Source organism: Hypomesus transpacificus, chromosome 6 (genome assembly GCF_021917145.1).
Source record: "Hypomesus transpacificus isolate Combined female chromosome 6, fHypTra1, whole genome shotgun sequence".
NCBI lineage: Eukaryota > Metazoa > Chordata > Actinopteri > Osmeriformes > Osmeridae > Hypomesus > Hypomesus transpacificus.
Window position 1 is genome coordinate 3,992,493 of NC_061065.1, and position 22,695 is coordinate 4,015,187.

A 22,695-nucleotide genomic window follows, 5' to 3' on the forward strand; every position below is an offset into this window, starting at 1 on the left:
GTGGATTGGTGGATTGCACTATAGTCTATTGGGCTTCAGTTCAATATGTTTCGCAATTCTACTCTCAATATCGAACTCAGCCTCGCTTTAATAGCACCAGACGCTGGGATCCCATTTCTATTAGACAGACAGGACGACAGCCAGGAGAATGGGGGCATGGATAAAAGCCTCCTGTTGATAGCAGGAACAAAGACATGCAGGCAGGAAGGGTAGCTGGGGTCTGTGTTGTGGAGTGCTGTGTCTCCCCCCCTGCCCCTGCCCACCCCCACCACCACCATCACACCCACCCGTACCACCACCCTACCTGTCTCTCTCCCTTCCTCTCTCCCCTCTCCTCCCTCAGAGGCCAGTCTGCTGCACTCGAGGGCCCAGCCACCAGCTCTTGGCTCCGTTCCCAGCCTTTTAGTGAGTGCTACCTGTCAGGACCTGAATTATACAGCTCCCAGCCTGAGAAGCCATATGAGTCATACACAAGCCCTCACAGGGAGGGGGGGGGGCGGAGAGATGGAGAAAGTGTAGGATGGAGGCAGATAGAGACAGAGTGAGAGAGAGAGAGAGAGAGAGAGAGAGAGAGAGAGAGAGAGAGAGAGAGACGAGAGTGGGAGGGTAAAGATACAGAGGGAGTGGAAATAGGAAGAGGGAGAGAGAGGAAGGGGAGGGGGGGGAGGGAGGGAGAGAGGGAGGGAGGGGAGGGGGTTAGAGAAGAGGGGGAGTGAGTGAAAGACGGCACTCAACCTCATCTACACAAAGCCTTGGCAATTACCAAGCCCCAGTTCTAGACATGGCAATGAGAGCTGTGCTCGCTCACAATAGACCACCATCAGCTCAATACCAGGCAGGAGCGGCTGAAAAGGAGCCCGCCTTTCAGACCTCACATTTGTGCATTTGGTACAAACCTAGGGGTGCCAAATATTGACAAAATTCCATAAATCCATTTATAATCCAAAAACATTAGAGAAAGATGGCGCAAACAAAATATAGTACATAATGTAGTGGTTTCTTATTAAGTCTTACTCACACCGTGTTAGGTTACATGTCATATGTAGGGCTTGTTTTAGCATCCACATGCATGTGTGTGGACACGGAAGGAGATGAAGAAGCATTTGAAGTGTGGCCCTGAGGAGAGCCAGCGACGGATCCTGAACACATCAGATCCCATCGCTGGAGCAGTGGGCGTGCGAGTGACGCCACATCTCTCGTCCGCCCCAGTTCTCCGTTTCACTCTCTCTCCTCCTCCTCTGTCCCTCCCTCGCATACGCTCCCTCCTTTCTTCGTACTCCGTCGCTCTCTCTTTGTCTCGCTCTCTCTGTTCCTCCCTCTTTCTCTCCATCGTTTCCTCTCGTTCCATCCTTTCTTCCGCGCTCCCTCCCTCTCTTGCTGTTCTCTCTCTTGCTGTTCTCTCTCTCTCTGTCTCTCTCTCTCGTTATTTCTCCCTCTCTCGTGTTCTACTTCAGAGAGGAGACCTGGACAGGCAGACAGGAGACCGTCCCTGAGTTTGCTTTGTTGGCCTCAAACAGTGAGCCTCGTCACAGTGGGGGAGAATCAATCTAATTACAACGCGGCAAACAAAAGATGCATTCATTTCTCTCTCCCTCTCCTTCCGTCTCACTACCTGTCTCTGTCCATTTCTCTCAACTGGACTGAGGTGGGTTGGGCTGAAGGGGTCAAATGGGGTCACCATTGAAATCAATCACACTAGCAATATCTGAAGGTGTAACATTACCAGACTCAGGTCGGGGTGACTTTGGTGAAGTATTTCACTCACGTGGGGAAAGGAGAGATGAAAGAACGCTCTGAAGAACAAAGCAGAACTAAGGCTGTCAGGAGAAGAAGATCCGGATGGATATTTTATGAGACTGGAGGCACAACTGGTGTTCAAAGAGAGAGAGAGCTCCTCCAAACAAAATAAACATATTTATGTACACTAATAATAGTCCAACTGACAATTTACTGCATGTGGCTTTCCCTAAGATCTTGGTCCACTGGTAATGGCTACTGTATCACTGGTGGTCTGTGGTAACATGGACACTGCTCTGCCCTCTTCCCCCGCCTTTAGCCCTCTCCGTCATCACGGGATGAGAGAAACAGTGATTTGCTGGTCCATCAGTCACTTTTGGGAGTTTAATGGGAGAGGGGCCTAGACCCTCTAGCGTCCTTCCTCTCTCCCATCGCACTTTCCCTCTGTGCCCTGCTGGGCCCCTGTGTCCTCCGCCTGCCCCAGTCTGTGTGCTCTTCTCTGCAGAGCGGTTCTCCCTGCCCCCGCATGTGTGTAATTCATCTCCAGGGGGCTGTCTTCAGAGGGTGAGGTCTGATGCAGGTGTCATTTGTCTGCGGCAGAAATGCAATTCCAACCGGCGGTCGAGGGGGGTGGCGTTGATGGGGTGACACCGGAGACATTGGCCATCAATCTCTCTCCTCCTTGTGCTCCTCCTCCTCCTCCTCCCGTCTGCACCTCGGGGGAAGTGGACGGCATCACGCCGCCGCTGGGGGGAACGCGGGCACGAGCTCAGATCTGGCAACCTCGCCAGTCTGCTGGCAAAGCCAGTAGAGTCTCTCCATCAGGGCCAAATTAGGGCTGGCGTCATTGAGTCTGACTTTGGTCAAATACTACGGGAGCCAAAATGTCTCATTACTATGGCAGTCGACATTAAAGTTTTTATATTTTGGATTATACAGCCGGTATAAAGAAGTTCATAAGTAGACAACAGAGTGAGACGTGAAATGTGCTGGACAATCACCGCAAGAGCTAAGCTCCCGTTTCTCCAAGAGCAGACACACACCACGGAAAAATTATCACAGCAATCAAAAAAAAAAAGAGCCAGTGTTACGCAACCTCAATCAGTGGTCGTCTCAGACACACTGGAGCTCAGGGGCCCCAGGCATTCAGATTCACAATTTGCAGTCGACTGTTGCCCAGAACATGATTGCAATTGCAGGTTGTTCCAGGTGCTGGACTATTGACCTGGGGCTTGATTCGTCCCTCAGAGAAGGGGAAGTGAAGGAGTGCAGCTGATTGGTGGGATGAGAGTAACTGATTGGTGCAATGAGTTGGAGGAGGGTAGCTGATTGGCTGGTTTTGCGTAGCTGATTGGTAGAATGAGGCACAGGAGAGCAGCTGATTGGTTGGATGGCTTACCTTCGGTGTCTGGCGTACTTGCCGCTGACGTGTCCGCTCCCATCGCAGCCCGGTGTGGGACAGCTGTGGACGCAAGGAGGGGGGAGAACCACACGCATGTCACATGCCTGTATGTGTACTCACACAAAGTAAGAACTTCTCATATAAGCATATACCCAGCCACACACACAATCAAATGCTCTCACACCTGCATAGCCCCCACACACACACACACACACACACACAAACAGGCTACCCTCCCCGCCTCACCACATTCACGCTGACACAGAAACTAAGCCAGACTTCAGTACATGTCTGCATGACATAACCCATGCAGTTCAGCGTAATGCCCCCGACTGGAACTCATGTGTATAATTCATGCTGTGAGACGCACACGCCAGCTTCCAGGGGCGATGACTCACTGCACTGCATATTTCATAACTCCCACCACATCCTCATCCCCTCGTCCACACCCTCCAAACCCCCCTGCCCTTACCCGCATTCCCCTCACAAACACCCTCTCCTGCCCCGGGCTGCTTTTAGACAGCCAGGGTGCCGGAGCTAGGCAAAGTACCCTTCAAAGCAACATTGGGTGACTTAGCCAAGGCTTAGCCAGGCTCTGCCTACAAGCCCCATAATTCCCGTCAGACGGTGAACAGCCATCTGTGGCTAATGTGAGCCATGCATCATCCGCACAGTGAACAGAGCATGACTGTGCGAGGCAGAGAGGAGCAGAGCGGAGGCCTTCTCCAAGGTGAGCGAGCTCATAGATTAGTCTGCTAGACGCAGCGCCGCATATCGATCACCTCAATCGGCATTATTGATGCCCGAGCCAGGGGACGGGGATCAATCTAATGATGAAACACCCATGTGTCCTCTGTGTTTGTGATTGTGTGTGTGTGTGTGTTTAGAAACGCATGTGTGCCTGGGCGCGTGTGTGTTTGTCTTTACACATGTTCATGTGTGTGTGTGTGTGTGTGTGTTTGTCTTTACACATGTTCATGTGTGTGTGTGTGTGTGTGTGTGTGTTTGTTTGTCTTTACACATGTTCATGTGTGTGTGTGTGTGTGTGTGTTTGTCTTTACACATGTTCATGTGTGTGTGTGTGTGTGTGTGTTTGTCTTTACACATGTTCATGTGTGTGTGTGTGTGTGTGTGTTTGTCTTTACACATGTTCATGTGTGTGTGTGTGTGTGTGTGTGTGTGTGTGTTTGTCTTTACACATGTTCATGTGTGTGTGTGTGTGTGTGTGTGTGTGTGTGTGTGTGTGTGTGTGTGTGTGTGTGTGTGTGTGTGTGTTTGTCTTTACACATGTTCATGTGTGTGTGTGTGTGTGTGTGTTTGTCTTTACACATGTTCATGTGTGTGTGTGTGTGTGTGTGTTTGTCTTTACACATGTTCATGTGTGTGTGTGTGTGTGTGTGTTTGTCTTTACACATGTTCATGTGTGTGTGTGTGTGTGTGTTTGTCTTTACACATGTTCATGTGTGTGTGTGTGTGTGTGTGTTTGTCTTTACACATGTTCATGTGTGTGTGTGTGTGTGTGTGTTTGTCTTTACACATGTTCATGTGTGTGTGTGTGTGTGTGTGTGTGTGTTTGTCTTTACACATGTTCATGTGTGTGTGTGTGTGTGTGTGTTTGTCTTTACACATGTTCATGTGTGTGTGTGTGTGTGTGTGTGTGTGTGTGTGTGTGTGTGTGTGTGTGTGTGTGTGTGTGTGTGGGGATGTGTTGGATGTATGCTAGGGACTGCTGGAGAGAGATTATGGATTAGCGGTTCTTAGCTTGGAAAGGCTATCAAGCAGGAGAAGGGTGTTTGCAGATAGAGCTGGTCCAGACAGCAAACACACAGTCCCAAGAAGCAGGCTTCTGGACCGTTGCAGTAGCATCAGGGTATTCTCGCTTGGCCAGAAACACACCGTGGCTTCATTGCCAGCAAAAAATTCGAAAGAGTAAGTATAAAAAACGTTCTAATGTGTTCCGTAGTGGTGTGAAAGTAATTATTAAGGAAAATATTTGATCCTCATCCAGTTCTCACATCGGAATCTACCATGCGAGACTGAGATCCACGTCAGCAGGCTTTTGTTTACACCAGAGCAGCGAACCACGACACTCTCTTACTTACCAATTGCTGAATTCAAGGATATTTCGCCAATGTAACTCTAACTGCAACCAACCCAGTCAACTGAAATCTCCCTCTGAGCATGATAAATCTGCAGATATCACACTATGTACAGTGGGGACTCCCTGTAGTTCATCATTATGTTCACATTACAGCATAACTGTAATAGCAAAGTAATAGAGCGAGGTCTTGAATACTGGGAAGAGTGGAAGATAATACGAGACACCCACCTGAACTGCTCCTGAGCGGCTGGCTCCACAGGAACTGGAGAGAGATGAAGGAGAACATTTCTGATACGCAGTATGCACAGAGAAGATGCGGAATGTGGAATCATTTAAAATCACAGGGAGACAACATGATTCAGGTATTTTTTGGTAACAACACGGCGTCTCTGATATGTTTTTGTAATATTCTATTCGGACAGGTGGCTGATAATTGTGGGAATCTAGTGTGTGTGTGTGTCTGGTGTGTCTGTGTGCATGCACGTGTATGTGTGTATGTGTGTGTTCCTGTGTGTATGTGTGTTTCTGGGTGTGTGTGTCAGCGTGTGTCTGTGTGTGTCTGTGTGGGCATGCCCCTGGGCCATGGCGTGAAAGAGAGTTTTTGACCGCACCTCGTACTCCTTTGGAACGCGTTCGATGGCGCTTCTCAACCGCATCCACCTCCATCTGGAGAGAAAGGGGGAAGGAACAGAGGAGGTTGTTAGTCTCATATCCTCCCTCTCTCCCCTCCCTCTCGCTCACTCACTCCCACTGCACCTCCTCCCCCTCCCCGTTCATTGCTCTCCCTCTCTTTAAATGTATCTTTATTTGTCTCCCTCTGTCTCTTTCTCTCACTCCTAGTCCCATCCCTCACTCTGTCTCGCCCGCTGGCTCTCTACACTCTCTTTAAGAATGCTAGAGCCACTCCAGGCTAGTCCTGCCCTTCTCCAGGTGGAAAAGGAAAGCATGTCAACATGTCAACATGCCTACCTGGAATGACGTAGGCAGGGTGTGGCAGCACCTCAGACTGATCCTCTCCTCCTCCTCAAAGTGCACCAGTTGGGTTTCTTTTCAGCTACAGTTATTCAAATCTCCTCCTCCACAGTCATGATCTAGAAAAGGAAACAGAACATATGAGAACAAACGACATGCATAAAAACACGAATGTCGTTTATTTTTGTACATATTTTTTTTATATATATTATTTATATATAAATATGATGTGCTGGAAATCAAGGGCATGACGTATTAGTCATCGACTGTTCAAGGCTATGAGAATATGGGGTTGAGATCCAGTGTGCCTGACCCCTGTACAGTAAACGTACTCTTTCGACCCCAGAGTGAACAGCAGTGTTTTAGGAACCTGATTTGCACCTCTTTGTTTCCATTGCATTGTTGTGACTTGGTGCAGGGGGTGTATTTTTCCCAAACAAAGACAAACTACACTGTATATCCTCTAAGTAACCAGTCAGCACTAATCTGTCTTCATTTGTCTTTTAGCAGTGTTTTGTAGAGAAACTGCAGGATAAAGGAGCCCACAGAAATCGTACTATCTAAAGTATATTATTGCATGTCTTTTGTAACTCAACAGTTAAATCCAGTTTTCTATGGTCCAGCCGGGTCTACCTTCTAACTAGGAGAGCGAGAGGCAGGTGTGTCTCCCATCCTTCTCTCCGTCTCTGTCTCTGAGATCCAGCCCCTGCTGCTCCTCCTCTGTCTGCAAGCTCACATGACAAACTGAACCTGAAATCCTGTTAGTGCGTGGGCTGTGAGTGTGTGAATGTGTGTCTCAGTGTGTGTGTGTGTGTGTGTGTGTGCGAGCGAGCGAGAGAGAAAAAGCGTACGTGTCGACACCAAGGCCAGAGCGCTGGGTTCTGTGTATTGAACACTGCAGCATCTCACACTCATCAGCACCATATCTCTCTCAGGTCGTCTCTGTGTTAAGGTTGAACCCTCCAAAAAAACTTTTATTTCTCCACTGACAAGACCCTCACCCGCAGAAGCCATCGCTTAGTTTGGGGGAAATCAGTACGGTGGGGTAGAATTGCAGTTCAGAACAATCTCAATACAGTACTGTCAAATCTCTGTTACAATACATTAGAATCTTCCTATAGTACAATAGAACATCAGTGAGGTAGAGTAGAATCTCAGTCCAGTACTGTACACAGCCGACAACTCATGTGTTCTGTGGGAGCAGACTGTTGGGTCATGAGTGGAGGAGACTGTGTTTAGTATTCATCTCACCTCTCAGCCTGTCTCCTACGACATGATGCAGTGCTCCCTACGTGAGGAAGACATGCACATCCACAGTCTTACAGTAGCAGGCACACACACACACACACACCAGCCTACACACACGTATGAGCAGACTGTACACACAAGCACACACAATCCCACACACTCACTCTGATGCAGAGTGCAGAGTGCTGTCCTCTTGGGGTGGAAGCAGCAGTCTGGGCCCATGTTTGATGGCTGAAAATAGTCCCTCAATAAGAGCTCTGCCATGCAGAGACAAACAAGCCACCTCCAGACTGCAGTGTTCAGACAGGGCCTCTCATTTCAGCCAGGCTCAGGCTTCTGGTCTTTATCAAACCTCCTTCTCCACAAACAAAACAAAATTCAAACCAAACACCAAACATTTATTGCAGGGAGGGTGTTCCCATCTCTCTCCCTCTCTTTCTCACTCTGTTTTCTTCACCATCTGTCTTTCTTCTTAGCCTCCTCGTCTCGTTTTTTCCTCATCGTCTCACTCTCTCTCAACATCTCTCTTTCTCTCTCCATCTCCCTCCCTCTCCATATCTCTCTCTCTCTCCAACTGCCTCCCTCCCTCTCCATCGCTCTGTCTCTCTCTTTCTCTCTTTCTCTATCCCCACCTCTCTCAGTCTCTTTTTCAGTCTCTCTCTCCCCACCTCTGTCTCTCTCCTAGGGTCCGGCTGATCGATGACCCGTCAAAGACAGCGATGATGTCAGAATCCATTCATCTGAGTGCCACCATAGCTGCAGGAGTTAGTCGCTGTCATCCCTTCTCCTCCCCATCATTCAAGTGTGTGTGTGTTTGTGTCTTCGTGTGTGTGTGTTTGCAAAGGATAACCCACTGCATATCTACACCATGCAGCCTCGATCTAACTTGGCACTCAATTGTGGTTCAATTTAACACTCCAAATCGCGAACAGTATCTAAATCTACAGGACTTAACGACAAACATCAAGCAGATTACTGTTCAGTCATTGGCATGAATGTCCTGGTTGCTAGGTCAGCAACATCCAGTCAGTGCAACCAGTCAGTCAAGTTGTGTGGCTGGTTGGTTCCTGTCGCCCACTTCAGATGGCATCATGTCTGCCAGCCCCCTTAGACACCATGATGTCACAAGACATTCATCTCACAACAGTAACATACTCATGAGCAAAGCCATCTCGCCACTCGCTCAGCAAAATATTTCTTTATAGTGGAGATTCTATAAAGCAATATTGTGTATTTCTAAAAATAAGAAGGCAAATCCGTGTTACAATAATAAACCTTGTGCATTCACACAAGCAACAAAAATATTTTTTTTCCAGCATGAAGAGAACATTGAGTTTGGTTATTCCAAGGTTCACAACTATTGTGTCTTGCTGAACAATGGCTTTTTTCATGTAAAGACTGAAACTGTCTGTCTGTCTGTCTCTATCTTCCTTCATTACCTACAGTAGAAGAGAAGGAAGAGAGAAAGGAGAGAGACAAGGGAGAAAGGAGAACGAGAGAGAGACAGCGAGAGAGAGAGAGAGAGAGAGAGAGAGAGAGAGAGAGAGAGAGAGAGAGGGGGGGGGGAAGGAATGAAGGAAGGAAGCCGAGAGGAAGGAAAGAGGAGGGAGAGAGAAGAGGGAGATAGATGGGTGAGGAAGGGAGAGAGTGCTCTAATTGACTGTGTTAGGGATTGCTATGGAGAGATCTGTCTGAATGGCTCTTAATGATCCTTGACAACCGGGTAGGGATCGACGCAGAGCATGTTGTCAATGGCAACTGATGCGCCAGAAGCCTTCCTTTCCTCGCCGAAAGGCTTCATGATCCAGCCTGCGCCCCCGATGAGGGACGGGGGGGGCTGGGAGGTGGGGATGTGGGGGTGGGGACGGGTAGTGTGTTCCCCAGGTCTGCCTGCAGACGCTTCATCTACCAGTGTTGTCGAGGACGTAGTCAACAATCAACAGTTGAAGGAATTGAGTTCTGTAGCTCCATCTTTATGTAAATATGAGACATTATGAATGTGGGCCATGATGGTGATTTACAGGGATTCATCCATCTCCCACAAGCCACTGTAAGGTGCCTCCAAATTGTGCTAAAATACAGTGTGGCGTTTCGTTGTCTACATTTCAACTACCGGACTTGGAAATGCGTGGGAGATCAAGGTTCGTTTCAAATCAGTTTAGAGGATTTGGGTTTTGTTGGCAGTAGTATGCCATCAGCAAGGACGCTATCTCTCTGACTGAGTGAATGAACAGACCGTCACATGATCATCACCAAGAGTCACGGCGGGAAAACGGGAGATCACTTAGATGATTGAAGTAAGTGGAGCTGGGAAAAAAAATGATATTGTGTTTAGCGTCAGGCATTTTTTTTTATTGAGAAATGAATGAGAAAATACGTGTGACAAAGAGGAGTCAGTCGGAGAGAGATGAACATGGTCGCTGCCCATATGCTGTCCTGAGAAAACCCTCTATACACCCGAGACTCGTCAACTCAGCCTCAGTCTCAGACCACCCACACCCCTACCCCCCTCCATGGCCCCCCCCATCCCGCACCCCAAAAAAATCTAAAAAAAATAAGGAGATGTGACACCTCGCGGCTCTATCTGCTTTCCTTCTCCCCTCCACCTGTTGTTAATTATGCCTCCTCTCCACACTTCCTGCTCGCTCATTTGCATATCCAATCTGCCGGGCTTACTGCACCTTATCACTGCAGCTGTGCCAGACCTGAATCACTCATGTGCAAAGCATCCGAGGGAAATGACAGCAACCGTATGGAGCCTGTGTGTGTGTGTGTGTGTGTGGGGGGGGGGGGTGTGTGTGTGTGAATTTGTACTGGAATTGTATGCGTGTGTGTGTTTGTGTGTGTGTTTGTGTGTGAGTGCATATTTTTCTGGATGTGCTCATGTTTGTGTTGCTATGAAAAAGGATGCAGAAGAACATACTGTGTATTACCATTCTCTTACTGTGGCTCTGCTATCTCTGTCGATTCCCTATGCTAATCCGACTCACCCACTCAATAAAGTAAATACAGTCGAGTTCTCCCAATACAACCTCCTCCACTGTAGCTGAAAACATCAGAGAGACCAGCAGAAGACCCCTCCTGTACTTCTCTCCCTTCCTCCACACCCTGAATATATATTCATCAGACTGGCTGTCATCAACCGATGCTAATCAGTAAGGAGCCTGGGAGATTGAGTGGAATGTATCACTTTAATCAGTGTGTGTTCTCTTCAGCTTGCCACCTAGGGCAAAGACCAGGGGCAATCAGCCTGTCTCCACTGTGTCCCGCTGGGGGGGGTACGTCTCTTTAATTATCACCTACCAGGACAGAGGCTCACTACCAGACAAGGGGTGGACAGGAGAGAAAAGAGCACAGGCTTTCAGCAATCATGGGGCGCGATGAGTCATTCACAAATGACTCCCCAGCCCCCTTCTTGTGATGGCTTCCCAGACCTGCCATGGTTGGCCTCAGTGGAGGTCCCTCTTTCCCCCAAACTAGCAACCAAACATCTTCCTATGCCACAGACACATACATGTGTTCTGTGAACATTGATGGATTCTGCTTTTCGTCTGCATTAAGCCTAATGACGGAGGGAGGAAAGAGGCTTTTCTGCTGACTCACTGTGCCTGAGGCCTGCACTGGACTTTAATGGAGGAGCTGCCATGCTTTGCCTCTCCTACTATGGACTACTGAGTCCTCTGTGAAATGGTCCCACTGTGAATCTGTGCTGAGCGAGGGTGTGTGTTTGTGTGTGTGTGCGAATGTACTGTATGTCTATGTCTGTGTGCGTGTGTGTTTGTGTGAGTGCGTGTGAATGTGTTTTATAAATAATACCTCTCTCCCACACTATGACTCATTTTCCGAGCTACTGTAGCTTGGTGGAGGGAGGCTCCGAAATAGTGTCTGGGAAAAAACCCTGGAGCTAACTAATAATTCTCTCTGTGCCCTAGTCAGGTTGTGTGGATGTGTGTGTGTGTGTGAGTGTCTGTGGGGCTGTCTGTTTGAGTATGCATATATGTACATTAATATGTCTACATGTAACTGTGAGAGTGTGATGTCAGTGTACATATATGTGTGTCAGTGAGTGTGTGTGTGTGTGTGTGTGTGTGTGTGTGTGTGTGTGTGTGTGTGTGTGTGTGTGTGTGTGTGCGTGTGTGTGTGAGTATAAGAGCTCTATGAGACATACACCATTGATCCCACTGAGATCATCTGATTGATACGATTCTTGGCACAGCCCTCTGAGCCCAAGCTCTGCCTTTTTGATTCCAGCCCAAATTGTGCAACCATATCAAGGAGACAAAGAAGAGGTCTAACAGTATATTTAGGGACAAAACTCTCCCATTGAAAGACCCCAGCTGACCCTCGAAGACATGTGTCCCTAACTTTTTGAGGGAACTGGAAGAAATATACTGCTGTCTAAATGTATTAAGGTCATTTATACTCAAATAAACTCAAATTTCACTCAATAATTCTATCATATCAACATGAAGATGGAGAACCGTCTCTGAACGAGTGGGTCCACATGCTCTCCACACACTCAAACCCCCGTCTCACTCTCCCCAGTGGACGCTACTTAACATTCAAATCATCAGGCAGTTTCACACAGAGGCGAAAAGGGGGTGTTATCTCTTTTAGGGGCCTGTAATGTCCTCAAAGGCCTGGGAAGTAATGATACTGTTTACTCCCTCTCCCCCTCTCTCTTCACAACAAAGAGCAGAAATGAAAGCACAAATTCTGTGGAGCAGAATTCTCGTAATCACAGAGGCATATTGCAGAATGACCGGCAAATATTCAAAAAGGAAACACATTTTCTGTGGATTTTCGGGACCGTGGCAGAGGGTCTGATATCAGTGGAACAACAAGGTTTACCTCAAAGACTGTGCTTCTACTTCTGTCATGTAACTGGAAGTGGCAGAGATACACACAGAGACAGGGTCACATATGTGGTGCTGGTATAAACAGGGTTCAGGGGCGAGTATTTTCATCTCTCATCTCTGATCCGTCGCGTTCTGCATCACAGGTGCTGAGTGTTTCTGGTTCACTGCAGAAGGTCATTTCACTCCACAGTTCACATCTTCTACTTCCATATATATACATACATATATATATATGACAGTAGGGAAATACAACCATGGCAGAATGTATTACAGTGAAATGGCTTCTGCCCGTTAAGTATGCAGAGTCAAATTAATCCGTCACCTTGGCTGAGGTTGGCTCTCCCCATAGCCCTGCATCGTGCCACCATGGCTCAGGATCACCAGTCAGATTGATTGTGTATGCGTGGGAGGGGGCGAGGGAGGGGGGCGAGGAAGGGGGCGAGGGAGGGGGAGCGAGGGAGGGTGGGCGCCGGCTGACTGTGTGCTGTCTGGAGCTCTTCACTGAGTGCAGCGCATCAGAACACTGAGTGCTATAGGAGGGAGAGGAGGACAACGGAATAGGAGCGCAACGCCTCCTGAATCACTATGTCCAGTATCAGGTCATACGAGGATATTGCTTTCACCCAATCTGACCGCTGTGTCCATAGGTATTTGAGAACCTTTCAAATTTGGATTGGTTTGTGTCTGCCTGAGGTGTGAGCTGGGTGGGGCTTGACATCTTTAAGAACCGTCTGAATGGGTGTATTCCATTTGGTCAGGTGGTCGATCAAGTGTGTGTAGTATCTAAAATGATTTCACAGTGTATTTAAGTCTAGGTCTTTTCCTGAGAATAATGGAGGATAGGAGGTAAAGAGGAAGGTGCCAGGGGATCACTGGAGGATAGGAGGTAAAGAGGAAGGTGCCAGGGGATCACTGGAGGATAGGAGGTAAAGAGGAAGGTGCCAGAGGATCACTGGAGGATAGGAGGTAAAGAGGAAGGTGCCAGGGGATCACTGGAGGATAGGAGGTAAAGAGGAAGGTGCCAGGGGATCACTGGAGGATAGGAGGTAAAGAGGAAGGTGCCAGGGGATCACTGGAGGATAGGAGGGCATCTTTAACACTGTGTTTGCCGGGTCACTCAAACAGCTGTACCCGAAGACTTTGGGGACTTTTGGGGACACGCTATCTTGTGGCTTTGATTCTCGAAAGGTAAAATGCAACCAGCTTTGGCTTGTTTAGTGTGCCCCATTCTGGGAGGGAATTGCAGCTGCCCCTGAATGTTTTATTCAGCCCCTTTGCACTTCCCTAACAAACACCAGACACACACATTCAAACACTCACAACTACACTCACGGGACTCAAATGGGTCACATACAGCAGTGTGCTATATGAACCTCTGGGTTGATGAAATATGGTTTACTAAAAGGCACCAAAGTGAGGAAGGTTAAGACTCTAATCACCAGAGAAAGCACTTGACTTTCATGCAGGGAAAAAAAAAATGAAGAGAAAAAATACTCTTCTATCTCGTTTGCTTGTGGGCCTGTGTGTGTGGGTAAAGACAATTAGTGAATGAGTGAGTGAGTGACTGAGTGAGTGAGTGAAGGATACACATTGTCATAATGTACAAAACCTATCAGCGGCGTGGTCATTAATTCAACAGATGGTGAAGGAATGTAGGTGGACACACACACAGATATTCACGGACTCTTGACGACTTACTCAGGTCATGACTAACCTTGTTAACTCAGTTGTTATGCATCACATCTTCACAGTGAGCTTTCTATGCAGGGAGATAACAACGCACCGTATGTTGCTGAATAAGGAAGAGACACTGGCCTTGCTTCCGCACTTGGTACGGTTAGACTGCTCTCGTTTGCCAAAGTCTTTACATGGGGAGTAAAGTTGCTCTAAAAAGATATCCACAAAGGCCACTGAATGTGCATTCTGTCAATACACTCCCTTCAATTTGCTGCCGCTCTGTCATCACAAGTGGTTAGGGTCAGGGCTACGCTACAGATCCAAACTCAGTTCTGTGGCAGCGTTAAACACAACCGTTTTAGGTGAGTTCTGACAGGTCCAATATAGCACAACGTTGTCCAGCTTCTCAGGGATATTGTGCTCCCTAGTATGTGTGTGTGTGTGTGTTTGTGAGAGAGAGTAAGAGAGAGAGAGAAAGAGAGAGAGCCCATGTGTGTGATCATAGGCAGGGCTCATTAATCAGCCTGCGTGTTTGAGCAGACAGGTCCAACAGACACCACTCTAGCAGACGGTCAGACTGCTTAATGGCATGTCATCCTTCAGCAATCAGTCTCCCTGTTCAGTGCTCACATAGAACTCTCTAGAATCCTTCTACCTACCCAACACCAACCCACCCTCAGAACCGCTGCAGAACCAAACATAGACCGGTACCCCTGAAACTGCTTATACCAATCAAAAACACACATTTCTCAAACAGCAAAAATCACAAACGCAAAATACCTCAAAGTGTTTACAGTTTCCGGTGTAAAACAGAAGGCAGAACAGGAGGCTATTGCTTTGAGTAGAACTTCTCATCTGCAGCTGCATGCAGTAACTTCCCCTGTGCACAGGGACATCTGCACAAACTCTCACTTGGTTTTCAAAAACCTTAACAATGTTAATACTGAAAGAAAATCGTGCCTGTATAAAAAAGAGTAGCCTACATAATATCTCCCTTTCTGCATTCAGGCTCTCTCTATAGGGTTTCTACTTGTTCAGACTCAGCTACACAGTGGTTCACTAGGCACAGACGCTTGGAAACTGGGAGGACCTTTGGTTTGAGGGATTTCAGGCCATCCCATAAGTACTTATCATAAATTAATAAAATAATAACACATCCCCTTTCTCTGAAGTTGCTATAAGCGGACCTCCAGCCTCCACGCTATGCATGGTAAGTATTAAATCATATAGCATGAAGAAATCTCTCAGGCTTTTTACATTTACATTTCTCCTGTCTGCTTTGTGGCCCAACTGTTTCATCACACTCTGTGCATGCATAACTTTAACTCATGGTGTATAAAGAGTATCATTCACTGTGCATCGTTTCCACTCACTAGCTTTATCACAACAAGGAGGGACATGAGTGAAATGCTAAGAGTTGGACACATGTCCTCAAATAGCTATCCGTCTTTTTAAGTCTGATCAAGGGATATCTTTTGGAGACTGCAATGTTACTATGATCTAGTCTACATTTACATACTGATTGTATGCAGTGTTCTGTGTTATAACAAAGAACATTAGCTAAGACATTTTACTTTTATTTTGTACTTCTGTTAATGGGCAGTCTACTTTTGCATTGATCACTTTTTATGATTCATGTCATGACTTCCCAGTGTCTTGTGTTACACTTTTGAAAGATACTATCTCTTCACATAAGCAATATGAAAAAGATAAAACAGCATTGATATATTACACGCATATCAACCAAGAAGTACACCAAACTGATCAACTCTTAAGTCAAAACATCATACAATTCAACTTTGAATTGCAGCTTCCTCTCAGCACTTCGTCTAATGGTTAGAATAATAGGTAATCGTTAGAACAATAGCTCCAAAAGTGTTAACTCCCTCTTTAATATTCTAGGGGGCTAAGAGCACATCGATTATCTTCAATTGCTACAAACATGAGAAGTAGTCTACGGCGTTTCTACAGCATAGCCGTTCACAGCTGCAGCTTGGAGTAAACACTATGTGCTGGAATGTACTTTAATAGCCTCGCAATACTTCAATGAGAGTCGCAAATGGCGTGACAGCGATGAAAACAGCAACACAGAGCATATTCATGCAAGTAAAGTGTTTTAAACCTACTGAAATGTCGACGATAAAGCCTCTTTTTGCCTCCACTCTTCCAGTAGTCTGAAAGTCTGCAACCAGTCTCCCTCGCACTCTTTTTCTTACACTTGCTTTCGTTCTCGCAATTTTTGCTCTCCCTCCCTTTCTGCTCTTCTATATCTCTAGCTTTTCCTTCTCTCTTCCTCCTCTCCTTTTCTTTATCTAACTCTTGGTCAATGTCGTCAGTCAGGTTGTTCTGCTTATTCCTGTAGCACTTTAGAAATGGATGGAGAGAAGTGAAGAAAAGGGGAGCTGCATCCACTTTAGTGAAGCAGAGGAAGGAGGGAGGGAGCCAGCGAGCAGGCGATGGAGACACAGACAGACAGGGAGGAGAAGAGGAGGGAGGGAGGGAATGAGAGAGAGAGGGAGGGAGGGAGGAAGGGGGAGGCAGGGTAGGTCTGTGTGTAGATTGTATGAGGCATGAGGCGAGCGAGAGCCAGCCCCTGTTTCAACGCGGCACTGCAGCAGAAGAGAGCGGAACACAAGGCAGAAGAAGCAGCCTGACTTACCTTCTCGCCGCTCTCAAACACCGTCGGCTCTCCAGACGATCGTGGACTCCACCCAGATAAAAGAACGCGGAGGCACAGCGAGAAAGACAGACGAGCCAAGCCCACTGCCAAGCCTAGATTATCTACCTCAGAGCCAGCCAACGGCACGTAGGCTGGAAGCACATTCCCTCCTGGTTGTCTCTTTCTCTACCTCCTTGTCTCTCACCCGTTTTCCCTCCCTCCCGCCCTGTCGCTTTCTCTCTCCCTCTCCTGTATTAATTCAGAGCTGTAGACAGCGGGCTGCGTGCGGCGCTGGCTCGTTTCTCCCCACAGAGCGGCTGGCAGTCTCTGGAGCGGAGCGTGTGCAGCAGTGTGAGCAGTAGAGAGAGAGCGCCAAGCCCAGAGCCCGTGTTTGATGTTGTAGCCTATTTGGGATCCACTAATGCACAGACCACATCATGGAAAATCCAACCCACACCCAGAACTATGAGACCCGGCTGCACCAACAACCTCTTCTCTATATATATTTCTCTCTCTCTCTCTTCATGGGTGTTCATGCGTCACATTCTGACATCCTTTGTTAATATGGACAATAGATTGAGATGGCTAATTAGAGTCACACGATCATCTTTCTTCTCCAATGGGAATATGGAGGACATGTGTTGTGTGTTGAAATATCTTTTTCTAGAGGTTTTGATGGTAGTATTACAAGGACAGAATAGAGCAGAGTTCAGTGTAAAAGCAGGACTGATGGAGATACTGAAGCCAGTAGTAATACGCTACAATTTTGAGTCCGTCTCCAGTGATTTCCAATGGAAAACTCCCCTCACTGTGTGAGCAGCAGATAGAATGGTGAACAGCTCCTTAGTGCTGAAACCACACCGTTCCCCAGCACCGTTCCTCAGCACCCAACTCGTTATCCTCTGTGGACAGCTCCTTGGTGCTGAACTCTCCAGTTGAGCCAGTCACTGGAAACAACCCTTTGACTCAACTCTTTTGTGGGAAGGATATGTATATATATAAGGATATACATAAGGATATGTAAACATATAGAGGAGAAGTTTGAGTACTCATGATGGACTTGTTTTGACCTCTCAGGTGAGGGTATGTTGGTCAGTGAGTCTGTGGGTTGCCCTAATGGCAGCTGTCTGAGAAATGCCTTTCTAATCACATTAATGGGCCTAATCAGTGAATTAACAGCGGGGAAATGTCAGAGTACTGAACAGCAAATGCAGAAGCTAATTAATGGAGGAGGAAACAGAGGTGGGATATGTTACAGCTACTGCAGTGTGGTGTTAAGAAGCTTTCAGGGGGCACACACACAGCTCCAAAACCACACACACTACTCCAACAACTAGCACCAAAAAACATCACAATCAAACCTAGGTTTCCAGTGAGAGTCAACAGAATTCCACTCGCTTGCTTTTGCTCCACATTTATTTCCAGTAATCAGGGACAGCGATGCCTCACTCTGATCCTGCTGAATCTCAGAGGTGTTCCATTATTAGGCTAAATCTCATTTCCAGTGGCCGTAATACGACAAAGATGTATCTGATAATCACCCAAAATATCTTTAATGGATTATATTGACTCCAAATTCACTAGAGGTGATAAATGTCTGGAGTTGAAGCCTTCGCTACTGGGTGATGTATGTGTGTGTGTGTGTGCATGATGAGAGAATTAGTGTTTGTGTGTGATGTATTGTGCTGGTCAAGGACAACGTTGCCTCCATTCTGCCTTGAAAAAAGGGCAGATCGATAAGGTGTCGCACGCTGGCACTCAAACACACACACACGTGCACACACCCTTGCATACACACATGCACACATAGACATGCACGCACACACGCTTGCTCTCTCTTTCTCTTTCTCTCTTTCTCCCTCTCTTTCTCTTTCTCTTTATCTTTCTCTCTCTCTTTCTTTCTCTCTCTCTTTCTCTTTCTCTCTCTCACACACACATACACATCTGCACATCCACAGACAGACTCCAAACACACACACACACACAAGTGCACTATAAGACAGGATTCACAGAGAGGCTTCCTTACAGCTAGCCCCAGTGCCTCCTTAATGGGGAGCCTACAGCCTGGCGTTCACAGCCACAGTGCAAACTGCCTGTTTGGAGGGAAAATGGAGCACAGGCTGATTGACAGCCGGCTGCACTGAGAGAGAACACAGGGATTGAAGCATAGTAATGAGGCGGCGGGCCAGATGGAGCCTATCCCCATGTTCTACAGGCCAGGGGGAGATCGAGCCTATCCCCATGTTCTACAGGCCAGGGGGGAGCACAACCAATAATTAAGAGGAGGCTCTTTGAGGAGGAGGAGGAGGAGGAGGAGGAGGGAGAAGGGGGACAGGAAATGCCTGGTTGGGGAGGGGGTGGTGTGTGGGGCGGGTGTTGGTTAGAGAGCGGTATGCTTTGGAAGAGGAGCAGAGCGGTGTGTTGGGGGGGTGCTCGTATGTTTTCTGTGTCGAGGCAGAGAGGGGGTGGGGGTGGGGCTGGGGGGGGGAGTCTCCCTGGTGGCAGTGACAAATGTGGCGCGATAGACTGGGGAGCCTCAGGGATCTGATTTACTTCCACACACTGTATCTCTGCAGTGGCATGCACACACACATACACCAACACTATCTATTATCTCTCTCTCTCTTTCTCTCTCTCTATCTCACACACACACACGCTATCTTCTCTCTCTCTCTCTCTCTCTCTCTCTCTCTCTCTCTCTCTCTCTCTCTATATATATATATCTCACACACACACACACACACACTCATGCTATCTCAGTCATTATCTTCTCCATAGGGTTCTGTCTCTCTCATGCCCTGCCACACGTCTCGAAGGGGGGAGGGAGAGGGCAGGAATGTGGCCCCTGTTCGTTAGCCTCGGCCAAACTGAGCCCTTATCAGCCATGCAAATGAGGAAGAATTCATTAGCACAGACAGATGGCATGCTGGATATATGATGATGGAGCGGGGAGAGAGAGAGAGACAGATAGAGAGAGAGAGAGAGAGAGAGAGAGAGAGAGAGAGAGAGAGAGCAAGAGGGAAAGCTTTTTTCACACACACAAGCACACATGCAGTGGCCATGGCAATGAGGGGGCGCAGAGATGGCCGCGATAAATGCACTGCACGACAGGGCTTGTCGCTGTGTGAATGAGCTGTCCGCATCACGCGCCAGCGCGCTCTAATGCTTTCTTAGAGCTCCTTCCTACTGAGAACAGCCATGTTGGGGATTACTGGGTGAGACTGAGAATGGATCTCCATGATCTCCCTCATTGTTTATCTCCTTCTCTCTCTCTGTCCTTTTCCCTCCTTCTTTCCTTTCACCTCCATCTTTCTCCCTCCCTTCCTCTCTCTGTGCAATCCGACGTGGGAGATTTCACAGAAGGAATTTGTTTGAAATTCCGTTGCATGGGCTTGGTGAAGGAGCTGTGCTCCCTCTGTCTCACGCACACAGACAGCGCACACACGGAGGAACACTCTGTCTAGTTGTTTATTATTCATCAGTCTCTTCTGAGGGCTTGTTGTGTCTCTGCCTCTCTGTACTCGATAAGGCTCTGTATCCTGCAAGGGGAATACCAGACAGGCAGACACAGACAGACAGACAGACAGACTCACAGACAGACACATGGAGGGGAAGAGAGGACTTGATGGAATGGGAGGGAAGAGAGGAGTGTGTGCTGTCTCTGTGGGGGCTCAGCTCCCCCTATCTGCAGTGCTGCAGTCTCCCGGCAGCAGGGCTAACAAAGGTCTCTTGAGGAGACGTGAGGCAAGGAGGGAGGGAGGTAGAGAGAGTGCAAGGAGATGGTGAGAGAGAACAGGGAGAGAAAGAGTGAGACAGGGAGTGAGCAAACAGCGAGAGAGAGAGAGAGAGAGAGAGAGAGACAGAGAGACAGAGAGAGAGAAAGAGAGAGAGAGAGAGAGAGAGAGAGAGAGAGAGAGAGAGAGAGAGAGAGAGAGAGAGAGAAGAGAGAGAGAGAGAGAGAGAGAGAGAGAGAGAGAGAGAGAGAGGAGTAAAGAAAGGGAGGTAGAGATAGAGGAAATTAAGGGAAAATATGGGATAACATGGAAATGAGAGAGATATGGGGATGAAGAGAGAAAGGGAGATAGAGGGGGAGGAAAATGGAGAGAAAAAGAGAGATGTGGAGAGTAAACTAGCAGAGAGATGAAGGGAGGGACAGGGAGGGAGAGAGAGACAGGGAGAGAGAATGGGGACAGAGAGAGAGAGAGGCAGACTGAGAGAAATTGTGAGAACGAGCCAGAATATATATATGTATATATGGCCTGGCTCTGCTCTGCAAACAGTATATATATATATATGTATAGGACAGAAAGAGGATGTAGACACCAAAATGACAGCCAGTGAAAGAAAGAGAGGGAGAGAGAAAGGGAGAGAAATTATTTTTTGGTTACCGCCTGGCTCTGCTCTGTTTGCAAAACCAAATCTGATCCTACAATATACAATATACCCAGCTCCAAAATTAGCAAAGGAGGTGGTCTCATAACAACCCCCTCCTTCTCTCATTTTCCTTCCTCCTCCCTCCTTCCTGCTCCCTCCATCATCCCCTCTCCTTATTTCTCTCTCATATTTCCCCCCTTCCTCCTCCTTTCCCCATTTTTTTCTCCTCCCTCATCCATTCCTCCTACTCCCTTTCTTCCAACCTTGCTCCCTCCTCCCTTTCCTCGCTCCTTCACTCCCTCCTCCTTCTTCCTCACCACCTCATGCTGCTCTGCATTCCTTTATTAAATTCCATCAGTCAGAAGTAAACTCAGGACAGGGAGAGAGGAAGAGAAAGAAGAAAGGAAGGAGACAGAAAGTAGGAGAGAGAGAGAGAGAGAGAGTCTTCTGATGAGGCTGGTTTGTAGGCTATGGCTGTGTGACCTAGTTAAAGGCGCTCCCTTTAAATAATACATTTACCAGGCAGAGAGATGAGAGAAGAAAACCCACAGCATACAGAACACATACACACTCACATTTTTCACTGTTGTTCAGGACAAGCCCAAGACAGCGGTGGCGAGACGCATCATACACACAAACAAAAGCAGTCACCACCCCTCCTTTTCAATGGAGTTAGGACTGAATGAATAGTCTTTAGCCTTGGCTAGAGATGAAGGGGCCCTGAGAACACAAAGTCTGCAGCCTCAGTGGGCTGCAGGAGGAAGGGGCTGCAGATTTGACAGGCTGCAGACCTCTGGAGGCTGCAGACTGTTTGACCCGTGGAGATCAGAGGAGAGTAGGTGTGAGTGAGAAAGACAAGTCTGCATGCTGAGTCAAGTCACCTAGGTGACTCTGTGTCTGTCAGAGAGGAGAAAGCATGACTCAGAACACATTAGCCTCACTCTAACTGCCATTTCCACTTTTTCCTTATCCAATATCCTACGTACATTGGCTTTGCTCTGTTCCTTTACTCTCCTTTCCTCTTCTCTCGCTTTCTTTACGTTTACCTCCTTCGCGTCAGACTTTGTTTTTTCCATACATTAGTCACACGAGTGTTACCTCTCTTTCTTTCCCCCCTATCTCCATCTATTTCAATCTCTCTGTCCTTCCGCTCACTCTTCTCACTACATCCGGCCAAACCTTCGTGTGGCCTTGCTTTCCCTCTCCTCTCTTTTGTGTCTTAGCAAGCAATTTAACAGAGAGAGAAGCAAACAAAGACAGCAAGCTGAAGAGAAAAGAGAAGAAGAAAAAAAAACGAGGAAATCATGACGGGGTATTAGGTGTCTTGAGTATGTATAGTATGTTGCCCTGTTCTTTCAAACCACTGTGTTGTCTGAGGTAGACCACTAGATAGCTAGGTTCTTATTGAATCCACATGTACAATGTATGTTTCTCAATCGATCCAAAGGTCTTTCAATAGCCCTATACAGAGAACCAGAAGGGTTTTAATAAGATGGCGGCAGTATCCCGAGATGTATTTTGCCCTTGAATAGCTAAACCTTCCTGCATAGGAAGTACATCAGCATCGTCCTTGTAATGAAATATTCAATTCAAGCATACAAATTCTAGCTGTCTTGGATCTATTATCTTTGTGACCATGATCAGTTAACCCAAGTGGGGCTCTGTC

At 47.5% G+C, this 22,695-nt stretch overlaps 1 protein-coding gene across 1 annotated transcript in view; it reads right to left on the reverse strand.

The window, feature by feature from the left end:
• The window catches only part of myt1la (myelin transcription factor 1-like, a), a 39,239-nt gene extending 22,967 nt beyond the window's left edge, over positions 1-16,272 (reverse strand). The window contains 5 exon segments of the mRNA XM_047022402.1: positions 3,137-3,199; positions 5,469-5,502; positions 5,852-5,906; positions 6,210-6,331; positions 16,123-16,272. Coding sequence (XP_046878358.1) covers positions 3,137-3,199; positions 5,469-5,502; positions 5,852-5,906 — 152 coding nt within the window. The 5' untranslated portion in view covers positions 6,210-6,331; positions 16,123-16,272.
• Positions 16,273-22,695: the final 6,423 nt, after the last annotated feature.